This window comes from Ictalurus furcatus, chromosome 28, assembly GCF_023375685.1.
Source record: "Ictalurus furcatus strain D&B chromosome 28, Billie_1.0, whole genome shotgun sequence".
Lineage (NCBI taxonomy): Eukaryota > Metazoa > Chordata > Actinopteri > Siluriformes > Ictaluridae > Ictalurus > Ictalurus furcatus.
The window spans coordinates 2344106-2354105 of record NC_071282.1 but is presented as its reverse complement, the minus strand read 5'-3'; the positions used below and the strand labels follow the sequence as shown (position 1 = coordinate 2354105).

At 42.0% G+C, this 10000-nt stretch overlaps 1 protein-coding gene across 3 annotated transcripts in view; it reads left to right on the top strand.

The window, feature by feature from the left end:
- ltbp3 (latent transforming growth factor beta binding protein 3) overlaps positions 1-10000 on the top strand; it is a 40567-nt gene that overhangs the window by 12491 nt on the left and 18076 nt on the right. For all 3 annotated transcript variants that reach the window (XM_053617457.1, XM_053617456.1, XM_053617455.1), the window contains exons 2-6: positions 4295-4443; positions 5785-5908; positions 6004-6164; positions 7000-7105; positions 9773-9859. In XM_053617457.1, coding sequence (XP_053473432.1) covers positions 4295-4443; positions 5785-5908; positions 6004-6164; positions 7000-7105; positions 9773-9859 — 627 coding nt within the window. The remainder of the gene's footprint in view (positions 1-4294; positions 4444-5784; positions 5909-6003; positions 6165-6999; positions 7106-9772; positions 9860-10000) is intronic.

Below are 10000 nucleotides of genomic sequence, written 5' to 3'. Positions count from 1 at the left end.
TTGGAAGTTGCAGAGCTGAGCAGCTTCGTTTTGAATGGAGGCGGGGCTAATTTCAAGGCCGGAAAAATGTCAACAGAAGCCTTAAGTTTATAATAAACACCAAATCAGTTGTGTAGTTACACCGCAAATCACGGCATCCGGTGTTTTTCTGGGGTATTTTGTTTTTAATTCTGTGATTATTACTGGTCTAGAAAGACTTTGAAACTTTACAGACTGCACCTTTAATCTCCAGGTGTGCTGAGTGTGTGATTATTGCGGTTTGGTATTTATGGACTGTTTGTTCAGTAAAGGGCTGCGGGTGACATTAAATACCGAGGTGTTCTTTAACCTGCAGTCTTGGTTTTGTTGTCATAATGTTGACATAAATGTGCTGGAAAATAGCGTTTGTGTGTCCGAGAACCCGTCGACAAACACCCCCGAATGACCCCCTGTTCTCTCTCTCTCTCTCTCTCTCTCTCTTTCTCAAAGCAGGGGAAATGAGTTTAGAACTGTGTCTTTATTTGGTGTTATTTTCACTATCTAGTTTCTGTTTCTCTCTTTTTAGATTTCTCTATTTTCCTCCATCTCTCCCATTGCTCTCTCTCTCTCTCTCTCTCTCTCTCTCTCTCTCTCGTTCCTTTTTATTCTGTCTCCTTTATTTTTTTTTGTTCTTTGTCTCTCTCTAATGTTATCTTCACGTTTCTCTTTCTGTCTCTGTCTGTTTCTCTATCTCTCTCTCTCTATCTCTCTCTCTCATACATAGCAGGAGAACTGAGTTAGAACCGCCTTGGTTTTCTATCGATCTATCTATCTATCTATCTATCTGTCTGTCTATCTATCTGTCTCAGTCTGTCTGTCTATCTATCTGTCTGTCCATCTGTCTATCTATATATCTATATATATATCTGTCTATCTATCTGTCTATCTGTCTATCTATCTATCTATCTGTCTGTCTATCTATTTCTTTCAGCCTTTATCTCTGTTTCTGTTTTCTCTCTTTGTCTTTCAGTGTCTCTCCCTTTTTTAGATTTCCTTCTTTTCCCCATCTTTCCCATTGTTCTCTCTCTCTCAATTTCTCTCTCTCTCTCTCTCTCTCTCTCCTTTTATTCTGCCTCCTTTATTTTTTGTTCTTTGTCTCTATCTAATGTTATCTTCATCTTTTCTTTGTCTCTCTCTGTCTGTCTTTCGTCTCTGTGGTTTTCATTCAGGCATGCAAAATGAGTTATGGTCAGAGGAACACCCAGTTTAGGGAATGTGTGTGTGTGTGTGTGTGTGTGTGTGTGTGTGTGTGTGTGTGTGTGTGAAGGAGAGCGCGTGTCAGACAGTAATAGACAGACAGACGCTGCTATTTGTAGGGAGAAGAAATCTTTTGATATGTTTTGCTTTAATGTGTGTGTTTGTGTGTGTGTGTGTGTGTGTGTTGGAGTATAAAGCTGTAGTTTAGAAAATTGTCTGTCTGTCTGGAGCTCACCAATTAACCCAGTATACGCGTACACACACACGCGTCTGTAACCTCAATCTCACACACCAGGATTCTGACCCCTGTCATTACTACACCACTTTCTCGTCGTGACGTCACACTGTGGAGCTCCGAATGTTTTTTGTACCCACCGAAGGGAAAAGGGGAGGGGCTTGTAGCATACAGACAGAATCGTCATGGTTACCGAAGGTGATGCTAGACATCTAAACTTCACTTGCTAATGAGCTGTACGTTAAAATAAAACCACACACAGTGCAGCGTACAGACGAGAAAACTAGTAAAGCTGCTTCATACTTGCTTGCGCTGTTAAGTAGCTAGCGGCTAGTGAATTTAGCGAATAGCCATGTTTCTGTGACTGTAGCTTTGGGTTTTCACATTGAAAATACTTAAGACTATCACAACGCGTGTCGTTTCCGTTTAGTTTTCGACCTCCACGTTTCTCTATTACGTTATTTTTCCTCGGAAACAAGCTGTACTGCGAATGCTAGTCAACAAGACAACATGCTAACCTGACAGGATTTGTGAGAGGATTTTTAAATCATATCTATTAATGTTTATATCATGTCCTGCTAACGCTAGTTAACCTGCGCTATACCGACAGGATTCATGAGAGGATTTTTAAAAGTCATATTTATCACTGTAAACAACCTTCAATGCTAATGCTAGCCAACAAGCTAACGTGTGCTAACCTGACAGGATTTGTGAGAGAATTAAGTCATAGTTCTAAATGTCCATAACCTTCCCTGCGAATGCTAGGCAACAAGCTAACGTGCTTATCCAGCATGATTTGTGAGGAGATTATTAAGTAATATTCGTAAATGTTTGTAGTCTTAACTGCTAATGCTAATTCAAGCTAAACTGAGCCTGCGCTAACCTGAGGCAATTTTTTTTTATACATCAAATTCTAATGCTAGTCATCAAGCTAACCAGGTATAGGATTGTAAAAAAAAAAAAAAAAATGAATTGTATGTCATTTGTGAGTAGATATATTTATAATATTCACTGCTAATGCTAGTTAGCTAGCATAACAAGCTAACTCAACAGGATAGTTCAATGAATCTGTTTGAGAACAGTTATAAAACTAAAGTTTGAAGATGTGAGGCACGTAGACCGTGTCTTTTTGGGACATACGCACGTGTGTGTAAGAGCGTGAGTGAGACAGCCACGCACGTCATATAGCCCTGCACTAATCGTAGTAATTAGTCGCCATAGTAACATATCCACTAGCAGTGCTGACTGAGGTTTTGTGTGAAGTTTAATAGAGGAAGACGGATGAAACGAGGCCCGTCAGCAAGTCTGCTAACGTGGTGTTTATTACCCGTCTGTCTGATTAGCGCTCAAGTGAAGTTTCTCTCTCTGGCAGAATCACAAAGTCGGATTTATAGAACGCTGGGCGACTTTATTCAGCTGTGGGAAGTGTACTAATAACACACACACACACACACACACACACACACACACACAGAGTAACGCTGACCACCATGAGGCGAGGCCGCTCTGCTCCATGACCCATAAATCCGACGCTTGGGGAGTGTGAAGGACGGTTATGGCTGAGTGAAATGAGGCGTGTGTGTGTGGGTTACACTCACTTCCTGTTTTCCTCTTCTGTCAGAGTTCATAAAAGCGAATGTGGCTCATGTTGATGATGTCATCAATTTAGCCTCAGCTCTTCTCTGTGTGTGTATCTCTGTCTCATGTCTGTCTGTCTGTTCTGTCTGTCTTTCTTCTATATGTCTGTCTGACTGTCTGCCTGTCTCACTCCTTTCCGTGTGTCTGCTTTTCCCCTATCCATCTCTCTGACTTCTTTTCTGTCTGTCTGTCTCCTTTCTGTGTGTCTGACCCCTTTCTGTCCATCTACCTGTCTCTATCCTTTTGTCTGTCTGTCTCACTCTGTGTCTCACTTTATGTATGTCTGTTTCCCCTATCCTTTTATGTCTGTCTCTCTGTTATTTGTCTGTTTCTCTGTCTGGCCGTCTTTTATATCGTTTTTTTGTCTGTCTGTTTGTCTCCTACCTGTGTTTCTTATCTGTCTGTCTGTCTGTCCGTTTGTTTGTGTCCTATCTGTCTGTTCCCTATCTGTCTGTCTGTCTGTTTCTCTCCTTTCTGTCTGTCTGACCCCTTTCTGTCCATCTACCTGTCTGTATCCTTTTGTCTATTTGTCTGTCCGTCTCACTTCTTTCTGTATGTCTGTTTTTCCCCTAGCCACTTGTCTGACTACTTTCTTTCTGTCTGCCTGTCTGTCTGTCTGTACCCTGTCTGTCTATATCCTGTCTGTCTCTTTGTCTCTCTCCTTTCTGTCAGTCTAACCTCTTTTTGTCCATCTACCTATCTGACTCATTTCTGTCTGTCTACCTGTCTGTATTCTTTTATGTCTGTCTGTCTGTCTTTTATCTTTCTGTCTGTTTATTTGTTTCCTATCTCTCTGTCTGTCTGTCTGTCTGTCTATATCCTGCATGTCTGTCTCTATTTCTTGTCCATCTACCTGTCTGACCCATTATGTCTGCCTGTCTTTTATTTGTTTATTTGTCTATCTGTCTGTTTGTTTCCTGCCTGCCTGTCTGTCTGTCTGTCGTCTATCTAGCCATCTGTCTGTCTCCTATCTCTTGTTTCTCTGTATCCTTTCTGTATGTCTGCTTTCTGTGTGTCTGAAATTCAGCATGACCATCTGTCCATCTCACTCTCTCTCTCTCTCTCTCTCTCTGTACCATTGCTTATTTATTTTCAGTGTTTGGATGTGCTGGATGTATAGATATAGAGATGTATAAGTATTGGTTGTAACAAGTAGGCTGTAACTGTTCTCTCTCTCTCTCTCTCTCTCTCTCTCTCTCTCCACAGTGGTGTGTCCCCTGACTTGTGTAAATGGAGGTGTGTGTAGTAACCGTACACACTGTCTGTGTCCACCGGGTTTCACAGGCAGACTGTGTCAGTTTCCTCTCCGCACTCAGGCGTCACGCGGCAACAAGCAGCCATTCTACACACTACAGGCACGTACACATGTCTTCATCACTCTCACTGCTCTTCATCACTCTCACTCCTCTTCATCATCACTCTCACTCCTCCTCATCACTCTCACTCCTCTTCCTCACTCTCACTCCTCTTCATCACTCTCACTCCACTTCCTCACTCTCACGACTCTTCTTCATCACTCTCACTCCTCTTCATCACTCTCACTCCTCTTCATCACTCTCACTCCTCTTCATCATCACTCTCACTCCTCCTCATCATCACTCTCACTCCTTTTCATCACTCTCACTCCTCTTCATCACTCTCACTCCTCTTCATCATCACTCTCACTCCTCTTCATCACTCTCACTCCTCTTCATCACCCTCACGACTCTTCATCATCACTCTCACTCCTCTTCATCACTCTCACTCATCTTCATCACTCTCACTCATCTTCATCACTCTCACTCATCTTCCTCACTCTCACTCTTCATCACTCTCACTGCTCTTCATCACTCTCACTCCTCTTCATCACTCTCACTCCTCTTCATCATCACTCTCACTCCTCTTCATCACTCTCACTCATCTTCATCACTCTCACTCATCTTCCTCACTCTCACTCCTCTTCATCACTCTCACTGCTCTTCATCACTCTCACTCCTCTTCATCACTCTCACTCCTCTTCATCATCACTCTCACTCCTCTTCATCATCACTCTCACTCCTCTTCATCACTCTCACGACTCTTCATCATCACTCTCACTCCTCTTCATCACTCTCACTCCTCTTCATCACTCTCACTGCTCTTCATCACTCTCATGACTCTTCATCACTCTCACTCCTCTTCATCACTCTCACTCCTCTTCATCACTCTCATGACTCTTCATCACTCTCATGACTCTTCATCACTCTCACTGCTCTTCATCACTCTCATGACTCTTCATCACTCTCATGACTCTTCATCACTCTCATGACTCTTCATCACTCTCATCTAATCATTCTGTGCAGTAATATGCACCTGAATTGATTAATGAATGAAAGATTGAATGGACAGATGAATGGATGAATGGACAGATGAATGGATGAATGGACAGATGAATGGACAGATGGATGGATGAATGGACAGATGGATGGATGAATGGACAGATGGATGGATGAATGGACAGATGAATGGATGGATGGACAGATGACTGGACAGATGGATGGATGAATGGACAGATGAATAGATGAATAGACAGATGAATAGATGAATGGACAGACGAATAGATGAATAGACAGATGAATAGATGAAAGGACGGATGAATGGGCAGATGAATGGACAGATGGATGGATGAATGGACAGATGGATGAATGCTTGGGTAAACGAGTGCCTGATGCCTGCAGGTGAGGCCAGATGGTCCTGGTCTGTCGGATTCGAGTGGACCAGCCGGACGCCAGCAGCTCACACAGACACACTCAGTGTTCACTCTGCCACTGAGCCAGGGCACCGGCCACCACTCGTCTGAGGGTAACACACACACACACACACACACACACAGACTCTTAGTGTCCTCATTACTGATGCATTCTGATAAGGACTTTTCCCATGTTTCATCTCCTCAGTGCAGTTTAACGTACGCGTCCACCACTCGCCAGACACCTCAGTCGTCATCCAACCTTTCGACCAATCAGAGGCCAAGCTTCCTAAAGGCGTGACCCGCCTTCCTCCACAGACACAAAAGCCCAGGGGGCGGTGCTTTCAGGAGACCACGCCCAAGCAAGCTGTGAGTGACAGAAAAAAATAGCGCTCGGATGATGATGTTGTATCATGTACAAATACTGTCTCACTCTCTGTCTCTCTTTCCATCTCTCTCTCTATCTATCCGTCTCTCTTTTTCTTCATCTCCTGTTTTTCTCTTTGTCTCGCTCTCTTTCTCGGACACTCTTTTTCTGTCTCTATCTCCCTGTCACTCTCTCTCTCTCTCTCTCTCTCTCTCTCTCTCTCTCTCTCTCTTTCATTCTGTCCTTCTGGCGCTTTCCTTTTCTCTTCCTCTTCGGCCCCCCTCTCTGTTTCTTCATTTCTTTCTCTCTCGCTCTCTCTCTCTGTCTCTCTCTCTCTTGCTCTTCATCTCTCTCTCTCTGTCTCTCTCTCACTCCCTCTCTTTTCATCTCTCCCTCTTCATCTCTCTCTACATCTCTCTCTGTCTCTCTCTCGCTCTCTCTCCTTCTTCATCTCTCTCCATCTCTCTCTGTCTCTCTGTCTCTCGCTCTCGCTCTTCATCTCTCTCTCTCTTCATCTCTCTCTCGCTCTCTATCTCTCCATCTCTCTCTGTCTGTCTGTCTGTCTCTCTCTCTCTTTTCATCTCTCTCTCTTCATCTCTCTCTCTCTTTCTGTCTCTCTCTCGTGCTCTCTCTCCATTTCTCTCTGTCTGTCTCTCTCTCTCTCTCTTTTCATCTCTCTCTTCATCTCTCTCTCTCTGTCTCTCTCTCTCGCTCATCTCTCAATCTTTCGCTCTCTCTCTCGCTCTTCATCTCTCTCTCTCGCTCTCTCTCTCTTCATCTCTCTCTCTCTCTTCATCTCTCTCTCCATCTCTCTCTCTCTCTCGCTCTGTGCTGTAGTGTAGCAGTAACCCTCTCCCTGGCCTGACCAATCAGGAGGACTGCTGTGGCAGCGTGGGAAATTCCTGGGGCCAAAACAAATGCTACAAATGCCCAAAGCTCCCATGTAAGTCTTTAAATCCGTCCTGGTGTAATTACGACCCTGATGGCGATTCACGAGCCCGGGAGCCGGGTACACCGACAGATTACACGTTCTGTCCAGGAATTATTTATACCAGTTCCCGATAAACTAGCTTGCTTGGATAATGTACAAAAGTTTTTTTGTTTGTTTGTTTTGAATTTGCAACATGGAGTAAACAAATACCGAACACTGTTGTTATTTCCTACATTAGCTACCTGTTCATCTTATTTATCCAAAACAAATCACGGGACCGGCCAATCACGCGTGAGCGTTCACCTGAAATATCGAGCGGAAGAGGGCAAATAGTTGAAAACAGAAACCCGGTCGTGAAACGTTATCATGAGCACGTCTGTCTTTCCTTCTGTGCTCTATAATCCTCACGTGACAGTTTTGGCCGCTCGGAGCGTGTGATTGGAGTCAGGGCGTTAGGATTTCGGGACGAAGACCAAGAAAATCCTTCTTTTTGGGTTTTTTTTGTGTGTGTGTGTGTCCTGATTAGTCTTTCTTTCCTGTCTTCGCCCACCTCTCTGCCAGATTTCTCTCTTTAAAGCGAGAGCAGACAATAGCGGCTCTGTGGTACACGCCAGGTTATTTTCGCAAAACCAGCTTCACTGTGTGTGTAAATGTGTAAGTGTGTGTGTGTGTGTGTGTGGGAGGGTGTGTGTGTGTGTGTCATAGTGGCTTCACTCTTTTTTTCCTACGACACACCCTCAACGTCAGGGCAAGACAAAAGCGGAGGATGGTGGAGAAACCACTGGAAAAATGTGCTTTCTCTCTCTCTCTCTTTCTCTCTCTCTCTCTCTCTCTCTCTTTCCCCGAGTCTCGTTTCATTTTTCTCTCTCTCAGTGTTATTCTCTCTCTTTTTCTGTCAATTCACGAATAGAATTAGCCAACTACATAAAATTATGCAAATGAATAGAATTTCTGAAAATGTATACAATTAAATTGAATTATTGCTATCTGTATGCATAGAATCATAAGTATTATCAAATTATTTTGATTCATCGCATCATTAAATAATTATTACAAAAAACCGGCAAAACGTAAACCGGGAAATGAATAGCATGAACAGAGCTAATATAAAATGAACATCCTACTGAACTGAATCCTTTTGATACGTTACAAATGAATTGAATCATAAATGGTATTAAATCCTTATAATACATTAAAAAACAAATGGATGTACAAACAGAATCGAATCTTTAGAGATATCCAACTGAATTAAATCATATATGTATTTGATTCCTTATGACTCTCCAAATAAACTGAATCATAATTAAATGTGAAGCTTTATGACTCTCCAAATAAACTGAATCATAACTGAAAGTGAATCTTTATGACTCTCCAAATGAATTGAATCATAATTGAAAGTGGACCTTATTGGCTCTCCAAATGAATTGAATCATAATTGAAAGTGGATCTTTATGGCTCTCCAAATGAATTGAATCATAATTGAAAGTGGACCTTATTGGCTCTCCAAATGAATTGAATCATAATTGAAAGTGGATCTTTATGGCTCTCCAAATGAATTGAATCATAATTGAAAGTGAATCTTTATGACTCTCCAAATGAATTGAATCATAACTGAAAGTGAATCTTTATGACTCTCCAAATGAATTGAATCATAATTGAAAGTGAATCTTTATGACTCTCTAAATGAATTGAATCGTAATTGAAAGTGGATCTTTATGGCTCTCCAAATGAATTGAATCATAATTGAAAGTGGATCTTTATGGCTCTCCAAATGAATTGAATCATAATTGAAAGTGAATCTTTATGACTCTCCAAATGAATTGAATCATAACTGAAAGTGAATCTTTATGACTCTCCAAATGAATTGAATCATAACTGAAAGTGAATCTTTATGACTCTCCAAATGAATTGAATCTCGACATAAATAAGATTAGATCCTTAGATCCTTGAATATTCAAATTCATGATTTTTCCAACAAAACGGCTACGAACCCCTAAACTCAAATACATCGTAGATGGACGTTACACTCAGTTTTTTTAAGAGGAGAGGAATGTTTTGTTCATGGAAAATGATCCTTGAAGTGAAAAAATAAGAGCAGGGCATTATATCATTGTTTTTCTTTCATCCTGTTTAATCATCGCTTTTCCAGACGCGTCTGGATTTTCCTGAGTTTTCCTGGCGAGGAGTGCGTGAGGAGAGGAGGGGGAAACTCCTCCAAAGCATTCTTCTCATAACTGTCAAGCGGCTCAGCAAAGCCTTCTTTCCTTCTTTCAGCCAATAAAAACCATCATGTTTCTTTTATTACCTTCTCTTTTCTTTTCCTCGCTAAACTGATTCTGTTTCCGATTTTTCCCCCTCTTCTTTTCGCTGTTCCTCCAACCTGTGTCATTTATTTTCCTGTTCTTCTTCACTTCTTTTCTTTAGGATGGATTTTATTAGAGGATTTTTCCAGTCATTCCAAACAATGCAGTATCTCGGTCTTTCTTCCTCCTCCGCTCTGCTCTTCTTCTCTTACTGACTGCATTTTATTGAAAAAATGTTATAAAAAAAAGAAAATGAATTTGGTTAGAAGTTTGTTTCACTGTGAGTTCAAACCCGTTTGATGGGATGAGTTGTTGCTAAAACTTTCTCTCTTTCTCTCTCTCTCTCTTTTCCTCCCTCTCACACACACACACACAGATGCCGGGAAGCCACAGACAATAATTGAGGAATTCGGCTCCACATGCCCTCAAGGTTATAAAAGATTAAACCGAACACACTGCCAAGGTAAAGGTTTTTCTGTGTGTGTGTGTGTGTGTGTGTGTGTGTGTGTGTGTGTGGGTGGGTGTGTGTGTGAGCGTGCTTTGTTTCAGTGTCTTCAGTTTCCATTTCATATCACACAATCGAATCATCATGAATGTCTAAACG